The sequence below is a fragment of the Piliocolobus tephrosceles genome, chromosome 17, assembly GCF_002776525.5.
Source record: "Piliocolobus tephrosceles isolate RC106 chromosome 17, ASM277652v3, whole genome shotgun sequence".
NCBI lineage: Eukaryota > Metazoa > Chordata > Mammalia > Primates > Cercopithecidae > Piliocolobus > Piliocolobus tephrosceles.
Window position 1 is genome coordinate 52005116 of NC_045450.1, and position 17053 is coordinate 52022168.

Below are 17053 nucleotides of genomic sequence, written 5' to 3' on the forward strand. Positions count from 1 at the left end.
TGAGTACCTGTGGCTTGCAGTGTTCTTGATGCTTGGTCTGAGCTGGCATCCTCCCTGCCTAGACTACCCCCTCAGTGACAGCTGTGGCCTGCCTGTGTGCACCCCCACAGTGCCTTCTACCTGGATCACCCCTTTCCTTTCTTCTGGCCATTTTCACTGTCCTGATTCCTTCCTGGACCCCCCCAAGCCCAATTTGTTGCTCCCTGGGCTCTGGTCCCAGGTGCTTGTCTCTCTCTTCACCCACACCCTGCACGCTGGACTGTCCCTGCTAGCTGGATTCTCTGCCTCCCCAGCTGGCCCTGGGGCTGGGAGAGCTTTGACCCCTCTGAATCCCCACATAAAGCACAGTCCCTGAAGGCACCAAGGGAGCCCTGGCTCGCTGCTACAACCAGTGAACAGGAATACGGACGAGGTGCGGGGACACACCAAGGGCCAGAGCTGCCATGGAGAAGTCACCAGCACCAGACCCCACCCACTGGATTAGGTGACCTCTAGTGACCCTCTCATCCAGAGATGCTGGCCTCTTTCATTCTTTTCCTCTTATTTCCCCCTCAGGACAGCCTCATTGACTCAGGCATCATTCATCGGTTGTTCCTGGAATCTGGCTGAGACAAGCACACAGCTTGTGCCTTTGCCTCAGGACACACCCAGGCCTGCGGGGTCTCCTACTGTGTGGGGAAGATGCTAGGAGTGTCAGGCCAGGGCAGGAGCCCCCGTGGGGCTGTGGGCCAGGCCTGAGGAAGGAACGTGTCTCGGGGTTTTCTCTGCCTGCCCCAGGGCCACTTCAGCTGAAGTTGGGAGGGGAGGGGCCCTTTAGTCTGAGAATTTAAGACAAGGAGGTACTATCTGGAATGTTTAATCTTAGGGTTTACAACACAGACCTGGGCGAAGCTGGTGAAGCTGCTGAAGCTCAGTGCACACAGGGTGCTGGGAGAGTCCCACGGGAGTAGGTGGAGCCGGGCCTTAGGTCTGAGAAGAGGGCAGGCAAGAGGCAGGGGCTCTGCTCCTCCCAGCACCAGACCCCACCAGCTGGGGGCCTGGCCTCCCGCCCAGGGCTTGGCCAGAGAGCAGGAGCCTGTGACGGCAAACAAGTAGCTAGCATTTCCAGGGGCCTGTGGCAGCGACGTGTAGCTGGAAAGAGGCTACTGTCAGGCGGTGTGGTGGGAAGTTCCCTCTGGGCTGCCCTGGATTGGCCCCACCCCCAGTCCTAGAAGGTCTGCAGTAGAGGGAGGCAAGAGGCAACCCAGGTCAAGGCCAGGGTTGGGGACTGGGGGAGTCAAGGAGGCTGTGCTGCAGGGCTGGTTACTGACCCGGCCTCAGAGTGTTAGGGTCAGGTCAGCCCCTCCCACGAAGCGGGACTGGACGCAGGACACCTGGGGCAGCTGGGCTTGGAAGTGTCTGACGGCTGCCATGTTGATGCCAGGGCACATGGTCACATCCAACACCCGGAGCTGCCTGCACGCCTGCCCAATGGCATCCAGTGTCCTGTGGGGAGGCCACTGGATGAGTGTCTGGCCCGGCATGGGACCCAGCCCAGCCCCTGCACTGTGGCTCCATCTGCCCAGTGTCATTGGACACACTCACTGCTCTGTGAGCTGACTGCAGCTGGACAGGTTGAGGTGCTGCAGCCTCGGCCAGGAGCTGGCTGCCTGGGCCCAGCCCTTGTCACTGACGTGGCTGCAGTGACTCAGCGCCAAGTGCTCCAGGCTAGGACAGCCCCTGGCTACAGCCACCAAGCCCTTGTCTGTGAGTTCTGGCAACAGGCTCAGGGACAGCTGCCTCAGCTGGGGGAACTGGAGCACCTACAAGGATGGGGAGGGTCGGGGAGAAGTAAATGCCACTGGAGCCCACAGCCTTGGCCTTTCCAGATCCTCCCACCCCAGGCAGGGCATGACTAGAGGCAGCAGAAGCCAATGAAAAAGGAACTCCAAGGTCAACTTTTTTCCAAGCAAAAAGTGGGTTGGCCCAGACCCCTGACTTCAGCCCCAAGATCCTCAGCCTACCCGCACCCGCAGCCCCACACCTTGGCTAAACTGGCATCCGTCAGCTTGCTGCAGGCTGTGAGGTCCAACTCCTGCAGGGCCCGCAGCATGAGCAGGGAGGGGCCCTGTGGCTCGGGACAGGGGTCCTTGGTGCCTGAGGCCTGATGCTCCAGTTCTGGGCGTGGCTGTAGGAAGAAGCCCTTGCTTCTCAGGTTCCTCCTGAGTTTGCCCTTAAATGTTCCTACAGAGAGACTTGTAAGGGACAGGAGGGCAGCTGAGCCCAGGGGCCACCCCATCCTCCAAGACTTCGAGGGTACCGCACCTGGGTCCCCTGCACAGGCTCCTCCAGCCCCAGAAGCCCCCAGTCACACAGCTCCCTGCACCAAGCCAGGCGTAGGACTGAGAGGTGGGTGAGGTAGGTGCAGATGGCCTGCAGGGTCCGGTTGGTGAGGGCCACACAGGAGGACAGGTCTAGCACCCTGAGGCTCAGGCCCAGCGCTGGGATCATGGAGAGCACTGAGGCGTCCTAGGAGGGAGGAAGGGAGGAAACAGGATGGAGCAGCAGCTGGTTGCCTATGCCACCTGGCCTGGCAGGGGTAGCTAAGAAGGGTCTGTTCAAGGTTCTCACCCCACAGGCAGGAGGGAGGGAGGGGAACTACCACAGGGTCCAAGGCAGGAAGCAACATGGTCCCTGTGCTGGTAGTGAAAGGTGGGGGTGGACAGGGTGGGCCATAGGGGTTGCTGCAGGAAAAAGGCCTGGACTGTGGCTGGGGCAGGAAGGATGCAAGTGGCAGGGCCTAGGGTGGCCACCCTGCCTATGCTCCCAGCCCCTACCAAAAGAGTGAATGAGGCCCCCTCAGACCACAGCTCACTGGACCAGCCAGTTGACCCTGCTAAGCCAATCGGAGTCGCTCCCTCTAGAATTGGAACCAGAACTATGAGATGGAGGTAGAGCTGCCAGCTGACAGGGCAGTTAGGGATGGGGAGCAGGAGCTAAGGGCAGAGTAGAGGAGGCTGGTTTGTAGAGAGATGCACAGAGGGGAACTTCGTACCAGGCTTCGTACCAGGTGCTACAATCTGTTGCTTACCACCTGGGCCCACACCTGCAGAGCTTGTCCCTGGGTGGAGGCAGCCCCGCAGAGGCCTCCTTTGTGGCCCTGATCCTGGGCTGCCCAGCCCCGTGTGTCCTTGATCTCAGTGGCTGCAACAGCCTCTTCACCTCTGGCACACTGCTGGCTCAGCCCGAGATGGCACAGAGGGACAAAAGAACATGAGGCCTGGAGGCAGCAGCTGAGAGGACACGGGGATGTTGTACCACATATCTGACATGATTGGTGCCAAAAAGAAGGAGGAGTAAGGCTGGGAAGAGAGGCACTTGGAGGGGAACAAGGTGGAGAGATGATTTTTAGGTTGGGAATGCCCTGGTCAAATGGACAGGCTGAAGAAATAATCCACTAAAGAGGGACAGACTGACACTGCCAAGACAGGGGCGCCACCCAGAGGGACAGCGCTGAGCCCTGCTAAAGGGCCTGGCCTTGGCTACGAAATGACCCTGCTGCTCCTGTCACATCACCCTCACAGGCCCTGCCCCAGCACCTTCCTCAGTGCTCCTTCCCTGCCTTCCTTGCCCATCACCCCCTTTCTTCAGCCCTCCCAGCTCCGGAACACTCGTCCTTAACGCCCCTCCCCAGACCACATGCACTTGGCATGTGAGCTGTTGGCCGCCTCGTGGGCTGGGTCACCTTGGCCACTTGGACCTCCTAGACCCACAATGGGGGCTTTGGGGAGGTGTGCTGGCAGCAGCAGCAGTTGTCTAGGCTCTTGTCCTCCTCCAGATTGGGTCCCAAGTTCATTTCTAACTGCCAGTCATAGGCATGAACACTGGGGAGTCCCTTCCTGGTGCCACAGGCCCACCACCACCCCGGTTCCCCCTCCTGCTGTCCTCAGCCCTGGAGAGGAAGGGAGGGGATGATGGTGAGCTCACCTTCAACGAAGAGCAGTGGGCCAGGCTGAGGGAGGCCAGCTGGGATGGAGCCCTGTGCACAGAGCCCAAGGCCTGGGCCAGTTCCCGCCCTCTCACCAGACAGCACTCGGCCATGTTGAGGCTCTGCAGCTCCCGCAGGCCACCCAGAGCTGTACATCCTGCGTCTGTCAGCCGCTGCAGCTTCCCCAGGCTCAGGCGCCGCAGGTGCCGCAGGCCCCGGCTCACGGCCAAGAGCGCCCCATCAGTCAGTTCTGAGCAGCCGCTGAGGTCCAGGGAGGTAAGGCCTGGTTGCTGGAAGCACAGGGTAGCCACAGCCTCTGTGGAGAGGTCCCGGCAGCTGTGCAGGCTCAGCTCCTGCAGTTGCAGCCCAGCTACCTGGCCCAGGGCCTGAAGGGCCTCGGATGGTAGGCCAGTGCCACTCAGGTCCAGCGCACGCAGCCTGCCAGCCCGCTCTTGCACGAATCGCAGCAGGTTGCGGAAGGAGAACCGGGAGGGAGAGGAGTCTTGGGGGCCGATGGAGCCTCGGGCTGGGCCTAGCTCGAAGGTGAGGTGGCAGTATGCTAAGGAGAGGCGCTCCAGGCTGGGGGCACAGCTGCTGAGCCGGTTGAAGCTGAGGTCAGCCAGGTCTCGCAGGCCAGCCAGGTTGAGCTCACGGAGGCCGCTCAAGGCCCGCCGGACGCTCTGTGCCATCTCGGGCTGAGCCAGCAGTGTGCCAGAGGTGAAGAGGCTGTTGCAGCCACTGAGATCAAGGACACACAGGGCTGGGCAGCCCAGGATCAGGGCCACAAAGGAGGCCTCTGTGGGGCTGCCTCCACCCAGGGACAAGCTCTGCAGGTGTGGGCCCAGGTGGTAAGCAACAGACTGTAGCACCTGGCACGAAGCCGGAGAGCCATCCACGCTGGTCAGGCTGATGCAGCAGATGCCCCTGAGGCCCAGGCTCTTGATGGCCGAGAGGGAGGCAGAGGACACGGGGATGTTGTATCGCACATCTGTCTATGGAGCAGCAGCAGGCCTGGGGGTAGCCCTCTGGCTTCAGAGGGTGCTGGGCATTGGGTTTGGTGACAAGTCACTGGCCAGAGGTTGAGGGCAGGTCAAGGAAGGGCCCTTCCACAACGGGGACCCATCGTGGTGTGTGGTGTCATGTGTGGTCAAGTTGGGCATGGGTAGGAAGTGGGAGCTGAGGTTCAAATGAGATGACCATCAGAGGAAGGCGGGAAGGTTAGTGATGGATAGGACGGGATGCTGAGGGAGGGGCGGGGACAGAGTGGGGAGTTGGCATGCTGAGCACAGGAGGGCTGAGATGGGACCTAGAGGAAACCCAGTGAAGTCCCCAGGGCGTGGGAGGGCAAAGTATGCCAGACCCTAACCTTTGGGACTTTCAGAAGGAGGCCCTGAGATCCATGGACTCAGCCTCCTACTCCAGGGACTTGACATGAGCTAAGCAGCCAGCTTCCCCAACTTTCTAGAGAGCATAACCCTCTGAAGAGTGGAAGGCGAGAGAAGTGAGGTAGGTGTCACTCACCACAACCCTCTATGGCCCAGGTGACAGAGGTCTGGGGCAGGCAGTGAGGTCTAAGTCCTCTGGTGGCCTGAGAGAGTCTGTCACATGAATGTTTGCAAAAATGTATTCTCTGTTTAAGCAAAAATGTGAAAAATGTATTCTGTGTTTAAGCAAAAATGTGTGCATGTGCATATATGTGTATGTATGTGCATGTGCATGTGTGTGCATGAACACATGGAGCTGCCTGGCATTGGGCCCTGGATGCTCCAGCGTTCAAGATGTGCTTGTGATCCCTGCAGCATATCTCCGGAAGGGACATCTGTCTGTCAAGGTAAGGACACTGAAGCCTCCCATTTCCGTGGATGGGAGCTAACAGAACACACCTCACCCGTGCCAAGGAAGTTGAGCTGGCTGTGCGTAGAGCAACAGGGGAGTGAGAATGGGGAGTGCACAGTTGGAGCTGGGTGGGACCCAAGAGACAACCTCAGGGTTACATGGTGGGAATAACTTGGTTTGTGCAGGCATTTAGGAGCTCCCAGCTAAGGAGACATCTTCAAATAACTTTTCCTGATATTGCACTGGAGTGAGCCAAAGGGAAATTGGTAAAATTTGTGTGGAACAGATCTCTGGGGAGAGGGAGAGGAGGGCTTGGATTCTAAAATCCTTGCCCCACCTCCCTACCTCTTGCCCATGTTACAGGCAAGTGGTACTTAAAGAGGGCTCTTGTATGAATCAACATGGTCCTGATGCAGGAAAGAAAGCTCCCCTAAACCTGTCTTGTCAGTAACTGCAAAAACAAGCTGCTGTTCCCTGTTGGTACCCCACAGACCATCATCAAAAGGGAATCCAAGCCAGGCATGGTGGCTCATGCCTGTAATCCCAGCACTTTGGGAGGCTGAGGAGGGTGGATCACTTTAGGTCAGGAGTTTGAGACCAGCCTGGCCAACATGCTGAAACCCCATCTCTACTAAAAATACAGAAATTAGACTGGGCGCAGTGGCTCACGCCTATAATCCCATTACTCTGGGAGGCTGAAGCAGGCGGATCACGAGGTCAGGAGATCGAGACCATCCTGGCTAACATGGTGAAACCCCATCTCTACTAAAAATTAAAAAAAAATTAGCCGGGCATGGTGGCGGGCACCTGTAGTCCCAGCTACTTGGGAGGCTGAGGCAGGAGAATGGCATGAACCCGGGAGGCGGAGCTTGCGGTGAGCCGAGATTGCACCACTGCACTCCAGCCTGGGCAACAGAGCAAGACTCCATCACAAAAAAAAAAAAAAAAAAAAGGAATGCAAAAGGTAGAAGTGACTCACAGGATGTGCTCCTGCAAGATGCTTATCAACAGGATTCTCCTAAGAAACACAGGACTCATTCCCAGGTGTGGAGACACCAGCCTGGCTTCTGCCAGAAAGAAGTGGCACCCATGGCTGTAATGACAGGAAGGAGTTTAAGAGACAGGAACCAGCTCCTGGCCTCTTTCACAGGAACCAGGGGTCAGCCAGGTTCCCCTTCCAGCCCCTACTTCTGGAACATGGTCATTCCAGATGAGAGGGGCACTCACCACAGGTCTCCTCATGGGCAGTGGATCAGGGATCTCAGGTGAAAGGGAGGCTGGGAAGATCCCACTGTGTGAGGGTGGAGAGGGCAATAAAACATCAGAGAGGAATGGAGGGCATACCTCTAGCCATTCCCGAGCCCTGCAAGCTAGACAACTCCATCGGATGCAGATGAGAGGAAACTGGCTGGGGCAGAGCTGTGAGGCAGCACCTCCTTCCCCAACTCACACATCACTGAGGAACCCCTGAAAGTCCTGCAGGCCCCAGCTCTGGTGGCACAGCACCTTCAGGGGCTCAGCCTGACTTCTTTCCTTCCCTTCATTCTGGAGCCTGGCTGGCCAGGAAGGGTCTCTTCTCTCCCACTGCCTCCCTATGAACCAGGCAGACAAAAGACCTTGGAAGGCTCTGGCAGTGCCCCCAGGGCCCAAGTCCAGGGCTGGCTCCTGGCAGCAAGGCCACCTGATAAAGAAGCAGGGCTTGGTTTAAAGGACTTCTAGCTCTGGGGGTACAGAAGAGGCTTGAGACCATTTCCGGGCCCCACCGTTTTTGCTGGTGGGATGGGAGCAGCCTCTAAGCCACCTCACAGGTGCCTCCTGAGGTCTGCTCCTGAGGTCACTTACTCCTGAGGTCACCTGCTCCTGAGGTCACATGGATTTAAAACTGCAGGAGTTGGCCAGGTGTGGTGGCTCACTCCTATAATCCCAGCACTTTGGGAGGCCAAGGCAGGTGGATCACGAGGTCAGGAGTTCGAGACCAGCCTGGCCAACATGGTGAAACCCTATGTCTACTAAAAATACAAAAATTAGCTGGGCGTGGTGGCAGGAGCCTGTAATCCCAGCTACTCGGGAGGCTGAGGCAGAAGAATTGCTTGAACCAGGAGGCGGAGGTTGCAGTGAGCGGAGATCCTGCCGCTGCACTCCAGCCTGGGCAACAGAACAAGACTCCAGCTTAAATAAATAAATGAATAACCTGCAGGAGCCCAGGAACATCCTTTCAGGGATATTTCTCTGTGTGAGGGCACAGCAGCAGGCTGAAGCAGGCCTTCTGGGTTCTGGACTTTGGCCCTAGTATAGGACACCCCCTTCCTGGGCCCTGGGAAGATGCTTCTAGACCCACCCAAAGAGGACTGCATGGCCACATGCTTTAGCTCTAGCTGCCCCATCTACAGAGGCAGCACCTTGCCCCCTGGTGTCCTCCCTTCCTGATGCTGGCCTCTTAAGAGTAATCGCTGGCTGGGCATGGTGGCTCATGCCTGTAATCCCTGGACTTTGCCCCAAGACGGGCAGATCACTTGAGGTCAGGAGTTCAAGACCACCCTGGCCAACATGGTGAAACCCCATCTCTACTAAAAACACAAAAAAGCCGGGCATGGTGGCAGATACCTGTAATCCCAGCTACTCTGGGGGCTGAGGCAGGAGAATCTCTTGAACCTAAGAGGCGGAGGTTGCACTGAGCCGAGATCCTGCCACTGCACTCCAGCCTGGGTGACAGTGCGAGACTCCATCTCAAAAACAAAAAACAAAAAACAAAAAAAAGAAAAAAAAAAGAGTAATCGCAAAATCATTTGGGAAATGCTCTGAATCTGCTACAAGTGATGTATGTACCTTGTCTGTGGGAGATCAGGGTTTTGTTTTACCTAGTGAAGCCCTGAACCGAGACTGCAGGCCTGTGTACAGACTTGGAAAGCCATGTGACAGAGAAAATGGCCCTTCATCCTGCCTAGTATAGGACTCCAAAGCTACCATGCCTGTTCTCCAGGAGGCCGTTGGGAAATGTATGCCCTGGAACCCAGGGCATTGGTCTTTAGAGAGGAGTTAGACTGGTGGGTCATAGAGACGCTGCTCCAGGACTTCATCAATCCCTCCGGAAGGGGAGGGCGCAAAGAACTCTCTTCAGCTATTGCTTCATGGGGACCAACCAGCAGCAGGCAGCCAGGGCTCCCCACAGGAACGGACAGGGCCGGTGCATATGGAGGGTGCTGCCTTTGCTGGCATCCTTATTTGAGAAAATTGGGATTAAGGGAACAGCGGGGACTGGTCAGGGAAAGAAAGTCCCCAAGACCAGTGTCCTACCCCAGCTGGGCTTGTGTCTTCCATAGCACCTAACTGGCACCTAACTGGTACTGCCTCAGTATCCACCCGTCCATGCCCGAGCCCTGGGAGATGGTTCCTGCCTGCAGGGTCCCGCAGGTGCTCTCAGGCACATGGTAGGGGTGATGCCAGGTACCTGTGGCCTGGCCTCCCAGTGCTCCCAGCCTAGGTGGGGCTGAGTTTTGCAGAGGCACCAAAGGGTCTTTGTCAACATTCCTTTTTTCTTTTTCTTGTTTTTGGTTATCCCAAGGCTCTGTCATCTGTCTCTGTCCGCATTCTATCTGGAGAGCATAGTTGGCTGGAGCAGCTCCCGCTCTAAAACACTGACTCTGGCTTCCATCTCCTTCCTCCAGCCCTCACCCCTACTCCAGTCCTATCTGCGCCTCAGGGCCTGGCTGCCCCCCTTGGGCTCCTCTGACTGCCCCATCTTTGCTGGGCTCCATGAGGCTTTGCCCTGTGATGACATCTCCTTGGGGTCCTTGTTGCCCTGCCTCAGTCGTGCTGCTGTGCCCATTCTCCTGGCCCGGCCAGGGCTGGTGAGACCAGCTGCCTCCTCTGAGTCTGTACCGGGGATACAGAACTCCGTCCAGGAAGTCATGGCCTCCTTGCTCACTTCCCACCCCAGACAAGTTTTCTCTCCAAGCCCCTCCCACTCCAGCTCCTGGCCCTACTGATACACCCTCCCTCACCCAGGATTCTCAGAGATGGCCATCAAGTGGGAAGTCCCTCCCTTTCCCCTGTTCATGTCCACCAGCTGCCTCCAGGTAAGGCCCATCTGAACTTTCTCCTTCTCCTGCTCTTTCGCTTCCAGAAGACCTCTTCTGGCCTCCTTTACCCACTGCACCTTCTCCTCTGAGAACCCTGCTGTTTCTTCCTTTCCACTGCTCCTTCTTCAGAGGCCACAAACACCCCAGAGTCTTAAACTGCAAATAAAAGCTTCCTTTCATCCTGCACCCCCTCCTCTTGTCTCTCCTCTCTCCCCTCCCTCTACAGCCACACTTCTTGGAAGCACACAGGCACAGGCATGCCTGCTGTCTGGCCACTTGTTGCCCTTCCCCTCACCTGCTCACCCCTCCACCTTGGTCCCCACAGGACCATGCATTCCTGGCAATGGCTCCCTTCCAGCAAGGTCACCAACATGTGGGGGCTTCACCTCAGACCTCCCACCAGGGATCTCTCTGCCATGTCTCCTGCTCTGCATGGCCAGCAACCACTCCCCTTGATGCCATCTCCCACTGGGGTTCTGCAACTCTGCCCTCCTGGCTTTCCTGCTACCTTCTCGCCTGCTCCTCTTCAGGCTCTTTTGGGGTCAGCAAAGAACAGAGATCCAGTCCACAGATGAGTGGGTTCCCTGTGATTTGTTCCACCCAACAACACACATACACGTGTGCATGTGCACATATGCACACGATCTTTGCGCCCCTCCAAGTGCACCCTGGCCAACTGCACTTTGCCCCATGGGGCCATCATTCCAACTACTGTTTTTCCGATCCACATCATTTTCCTGAACACCAGATCCTGGGAGCCAAGTGCCTGATTGACCTCTCTCCAGAGGGAGATGCGGCATGCCCAAATCTGAATTCATCACCTCATCCTCCAACTCTGCTCCTTTTAAACTCTCCCCACCCTCTATTCAGTCACCCAAGTGGGAAATTTGAGAGTGATTCTAGAATCCTCCCTCACTCCCCACATCCACAATAACCCAAGTCCCTTCTACTCTGTTTTCCTAATATGGTGCAATCAATCTGTCCCTCTGCTCCAACCTCACTGCTTCTGCCCTAGTTGAGGTCCCCTTACTGTATGCCAGCAGCCTGAGAGCTGCTTCCTCTAAGCTCAGATGATGCCAGCTTCCTCCTTATCAGGTCCTGGCCTCCAGTTTCTCTGGCTCCAATCCACCCTGGGTTTTGTCACCAGGTGACCCTTCCAAAAGGCGATTCTGCCTGTGCTTTCCAGACCCTCTGCCAGTTCCGCACGCCTCCGGGACACAGGCTAAGCTTCCTAAGCAAGCATTCAAGCCCTTCTAGGACCCAGGGCTTCAGTCAAGCTCTTCCCAAGCCCGTTCCTTTTCCTCCTAGTCCTGGTTCTGAGGCTGCCACTTCTGACCACTGTCCTGTACCGCAAGCCTCTGCTCAGCTGCTTTTTCTGTTCTAGGGGGTCCCACCCCTCACCTTCTCCTATTGGTCTATTTGGCGAATGTTTATTACTCTCTCGAGTCTCAGGCCAAACACCTCCTTCTCCATGGAGTCTTTTCTGATCTTTTCTCTGCACCCATGATGTACCTCACACAGACTTCAAATGCAGCACCCCAGCCTCTTTTGACTCATCTGTGCTCACTACACACTCGCCAGCCCTGTGCCTTCCTCAGTTTTGCCCTGCCAGTGCCCAGCACAGTGCCTGGCACAGCAGAAACACTTGAGAAAGGCTGCCCACACACTCTCCATGTGTCTCTGGTAATTTTCCATCTTCCTCCTGTCCTGTGACTGCTCCAGTCCTCTCTGCTGAAGCCCTGACCTCTATGTCTCTTTTCACTCTCCTCCTGAGACAACCTGGTCTCCAAATCCACTGAGCAAAGGGGCTGCTGAGGAAGGAGCCGCCTCTGAGGAACTTCTCTGCAAATAGCTCCATGTTTCCACTCCCACCTCTCTGCTTCCTCAGGAAGAGGTGACATCCTTTTTTTCACCAAACTGATGCTGAAAAAACAAAACACACACACACACACACACACACACACACACACACACACACACACACACACAAAAGGAAGAGGTGATATCCTCTCCATCCTATCCCAGATCAAGCTTGGTATGTGGAAGCCTGTCACTGCCACCATCTTCCACACCTGACCTCTCTCCTCCCCCAAACTTCACCCCTCCTCTAGTGACTCCCTGAAGCATTTATTTATTTATGTATTTAATTTATGTATTTACTTTTTTTTTTGAGACAGAGTCTCGCTCTGTCACCCAGGCTGGAGTGCAGTGGCACGATCTCAGGTCACTGCAACCTCCTCCTTCCAGGTTCAAACAATTCTCTGCCTCAGCCTCTTGAGTAGCTGGGATTACAGGTGCCCGCCACCACGCCCGGCTAACTTTTTTGTATTTTTTAGTAGGGATGGGGTTTCACTATCTTGGCCAGGATGGTCTTGAACTCCTGACCTTGTGATCCACCCGCCTTGGCCTCCCAAAGTGCTGGGATTATAGGCGTGAGCCACCACACCTGGCCTCTTTTTTTTCAAGACAGAGTCTCGCCCAGGCTGGCTGGAGTGCAGTAGCGCGATCTCGGCTGACTGCAAGCTCCGCTTCCTGGGTTCATGCCATTCTCTTGCCTCAGCCTCCCGAGTAGCTGGGACTACAGGTGAACGCCATCACACCCAGCTAATTTTTTGCACTTTTTTTTTTTTAGTAGAGATGGGGTTTCACTGTGTTAGCCAGGATGTGTTTGTTTTGATTTGTTTCGTTTTGTTTGTTTTTTGAGATGGAGTCTCGCTCTGTTGCCCAGGCTGGAGTGCAGTGACACGATCTCAGTTCACTGCAACCCCCGCCTCCCAGGTTCAAGCGATTCTCCTGCCTCAGCCTCCCAAAGAGCTGTGATTACAGGCATGCGCCACCATACCCAGCTAATTTTTGTATTTTTAGTAGAGATGGGGTTTCACCATGTTGGCCAGGGTGGTCTCAAACTCCTGACCTCAAGTGATCTACCCGCCTTGGCCTCCCAAAGTGCTGGGATTACAGGCTTGTGCCACTGCACCAGACCACCCTGAAGCTTTATTTATTTATTCATTTATTTATAGACAGGGTCTTGCTCTGTCACCCAGGTTGGAATGCAGTGGTGTGATCTCTGCTCACTGCAACCTCTGCTTCCCAGGTTCAAGAGATTCTCATGACTCAGTCTCCCGAGTAGCTGGGATTACAGGTACGCACCACTGCACCTGGCTAAGTTTTGTATTTTTAGTAGAGACGGGGTTTCAACTTGTTGGCCAGACTGGTCTTGAACTCCTGGCCTCAAGTGATCCACCAGCCTCAGCCTCCCAAAGTGCTGGGATTACAGGTGTGAGCCACTGCGCCCAGTCTCCCTGATAAATCCAAACACATTTCAAATTTCTCCAGAAGAGAATCCCTTTGTCAAATCCATCTCAACTTCTCATTTCTGCCCTATTTCTTTTTCTCTCTTTTTTTTTTTTTTTTTGAGAAGGAGTCTCTTTCTGTCACCCAGGCTGGAGTGAAGTGGAGCAATCTTGGCTCACTGTAACCTCCACCCCTGGGTTCAAGTGATTCTCCTGCCTCAGCCTCCAGAGTAGCTGGGATTATAGGCACCCACCACCATGCCTGGCTAATTTTTGTATTTTTAGTAGAGGGGGTTTCGCCATGTTGTCCAGGCTGGTCTCAAACTCCTGACCTCAGGTGATCCACTCGTCTTGGCCTCCCAAAGTTCTAAGATTACAGGTGTGAGCCACTGTGCCTGGCCTGCACTATTTATTTCCCTCTTTCCATGGAGAAATTTCTTGCCAACAAGGTCACGCTCTACACTTCCTACTTTTCTCATTCACTCTTCAATCCACCTGGCTTTTTCTTCAGATACCAAATATCGCTGAAGCCATTGGTGGCTTCCTTGGATAACAAATCTCATGGACACTATTTGTTCTTCATTTTGCTGGGCTTTTTGTGGGATCTGACATTGTTAATCATCCATTCAATCCTTTATTTTTGTATTTATTTTTTTGAGACTGAGTCTCGCTCTGTCGCCCAGGCTGGAGTACAGTGGCTAGATCTTGAATCACTGCAACCTCCGCCTCCCTGTTTCAAGAGATTCTCCTGCCTCAGCCTCCTGAGTAGTTGGGACTACAGGCGTGAGCCATCACATCTGGCCTCATTCAATCCTTTAAATGCTCTCCTGCCTTTGATGTCTGTGCCCTCCTCTCTCTGGGATCTCCTCATTCCCCTCTTTGGGTGTCTCCTCCTTTCTGTGCCCTTGAACTTGTGTCCACCCCTGGGACTTCTCTGTGGCCTGCACTTCTGTGGCTCTGCATGTTCTCCCTGGGGGAAGTTACTCAGATCTGTGGCTTCAACTGCCACCCATTCTTGAATGATACCCAAATCTATATTTATTACCCAGACATTTCTCTTGAATTCCTCACTCAGAAATGCAACTACCAAGTGGATCTCAACATCTAGATCCTCACACTTCAAACTTTCAACATGTCCAAAATCAAATTCCTTTGGACAATGAGATCAATGACACTGTATATATAATCCAACAACAGAATCTACTTATATACCCGTATTTAATATGGGATAGAGGATTCCAACCAGAGAAGGAGAAGATTAGATGTAAATGGTGTTTGGGCTCTTTGAAAATTAATCAGTTTAGCTTTTTACCTCATAACATAAATCTAAATACATTTTACCAATAAAAACATTAACATAAAAATTCAAACCAGAAAGCAGAAGAGACAGTTTTGCTGTAAACCTAAAACCACTCTAAGTAATAGAGTCCATTTAAGAAAAACAGAAGAAAAGTATAATAGGACAAGGAATCATTAAGTTTAGAAAACAATGGAAGAAGTAAAAAAGAAAAGGATGTTCAGAATCAACAACAGAGAAATTTAACTTCTGGGCCAGGCATGTGGCTCATGCCTGTAATCCCAGCACTGTGGGAAGCTAAGGTGGGCAGATCTCTTGAGCCCAGGAGCCTGAGATGAGCCTGGGCAACATGGTGAAATCTCGTCTCTGCTAAGAATGTAAAAATTACCCGGGCATGGTGGCATGTATCTGTAGTCCTAGCTATTCAGGAGGCTGAGGTGGAAGGATCACCTGAGCCTGGCGAGGTCGAGGCTGCAGTGAGCTGTGACTGCGCGCTGCACTCTAGCCTTGGCAATAGAGCAAGACCCTTTCTCAAAAACAAACAAATGAAATGTTTAAAAAATTAAATTAAAAATTAAATTAAATTTTAAAAAAGAGGACAGGTGCAGTGGCTCACACCTGAAATCCCAGCATGTTGGGAGGCCAAGAAGGGCGGATCATGAGGTGAAGAGATCCAGACCGTCCTGGCCAACATGGTGAAACCCCATCTGTACTAAAAATATAAAAGTTAGCTGGGCATGGTGGTGCATGTGTAGTCCCAGCTACTCGGGAGGCTGAGGCAGGAGAATCGCCTGAACCCAGAAGGTAGAGGTTGCAGTGAGCCGAGATCACGCCACTGTACTCCACCCTGGCAACGGAGCAAGACTCCGTCTCAAAGAATAAATAAATACAAATAAAAAAAGAAGCCGGGCACAGTGGCTCACGCCTGTAATCCCAGCACTTTGGGAGGCCAAGGGGGTGTGGATCACTTGAGGTCTGGAGTTCGAGACCAGTCTTACCAACATGGCGACACCCCATCTCTACTAAAATACAAAAATTAGCTGGGTGTGGTGGCACACACCTATAATCCCAGCTACTTGAAAGGCTAAGGCATGAGAATTGCCTGAACCTGGGAAGCAAAGGTTTCAGCAAGCTGAGATGGTGCCACTGTACTCCAGCCTGGGTGACAGAGTGAGACTCTTGTCTCGAAAAAAAAAAAGTATATATATATAATACAAAAAAATTTAATTTCTGTATCTCATAAATAAAAGCACATATCTACAAATCAAAATAAAAGGCAAACATACTAAGAATACATTTCAGGCCAGGCACGGTGGCTCATGCCTGTAATCCCAGCACTTTGGGAGCCAAGGCGGGCAGATCATTTGAAGTCAGGAGTTTGAGACCAGCCTGGTCAACATGGTGAAACCCCGTCTCTACTAAAAGTACAAAAATTAGCCAGGCATGGTGGCAAGTGCCTGTAATCCCAGCTACTTGGGAGGCTGAGGCAGGAGAATTGCTGAGGCGGAGGTTGCAGTGAGCTGAGATTGCGCCATTGCACCCCAGCCTGGGTGACAGAGCAAGACTCCATCTCAAAAAAAAAAAAATTAGCTGGACATGGTGGCAGGTGTCTGTAATCCCAGTTACCTGGGAGGCTGAGGCAGGAGAACTGCTTGAACCCAGGAGGCAGAGCCTGCAGTGAGCCGAGATAGCGCCACTGCACTCCAGCCTGGGCAACAGAGCAAGATCTATCTCCAAAAAAAAAAGAAAGAAAGAAAAGAAAAAAGAAAAAGTCCATACAAATGGAACAGAAAAATACTAAGACCTTAATAGTTAAATGGATACAGAACATGAACAAAAGGGGGAAATACGAAGGGTGAGCTAATGAGAATAACAGTGCAACCTCACTAATAAACAAATCAAAATTAAAACAATAAGCCATCACTGCCTGCCTTTTAAACTAGCCCAGATGTCTGCGTTCACCTCCTGGCTGGCCTCCTTCCTATGCTGTCTCACTCTCCCAGTCCATTCTGCACAGCAGAGTTCTAATACAAATCACGCTGTGTCACTTGCCTGCCTAACGGGCTCCTTGATGGTCACCAGGAGAAAGCCAAACTCTGCTGCCTGGCACATCTGCCAGCTTGCAGCCTGACCCCATTCTAGCCTTGTCTCCTGCCATGTCTCACTCAGTTCCAGCCACACGGAATTTGTGCGATTGTTTCCGGAACTATTCCACACCATGGTGCCTTCACTTGTGCTATTATTGATCACAGAGCCCAACCTTTCTTCTCACCCTGTTCCTTCAGAAAGCCTTCCCTGATGCTGCCAGTCTCCTCTGGATGTCCTTCTTCATGTTCCATCAAACCCTTTTTTTCTGAGACAGAGTCTCACTCTGTTGCCCAGGCTAGGGTACAGTGGCACGATCTCGGCTCACTGCAATCTCTGCCTCCCAGGTTCAAGCGATTCTCTTGCCTCAGCCCCCCGAGTAGCTGGAACTACAGGCACACGCCACGCCGCCACGCCCAGCTAATTTTTGTAATTTTAGTAGAGACGGTGTTTCACCATATTGGTCAGGCTGGTCTCGAACTCCTGACCTCAGGTG

At 53.7% G+C, this 17053-nt stretch overlaps 1 protein-coding gene across 1 annotated transcript in view; it reads right to left on the reverse strand.

Moving 5' to 3' along the window:
- Nucleotides 1–840: 840 nt before the first annotated feature.
- Nucleotides 841–17053, reverse strand: part of LRRC29 (leucine rich repeat containing 29) — a 20066-nt gene continuing 3853 nt past the window's right edge. The window contains exons 3-7 of the mRNA XM_031934467.1: nucleotides 3967–4905; nucleotides 2305–2508; nucleotides 2024–2167; nucleotides 1585–1802; nucleotides 841–1485 (exon numbers count right to left, since the gene is read on the reverse strand). Coding sequence (XP_031790327.1) covers nucleotides 1317–1485; nucleotides 1585–1802; nucleotides 2024–2167; nucleotides 2305–2508; nucleotides 3967–4905 — 1674 coding nt within the window. The 3' untranslated portion in view covers nucleotides 841–1316. The remainder of the gene's footprint in view (nucleotides 1486–1584; nucleotides 1803–2023; nucleotides 2168–2304; nucleotides 2509–3966; nucleotides 4906–17053) is intronic.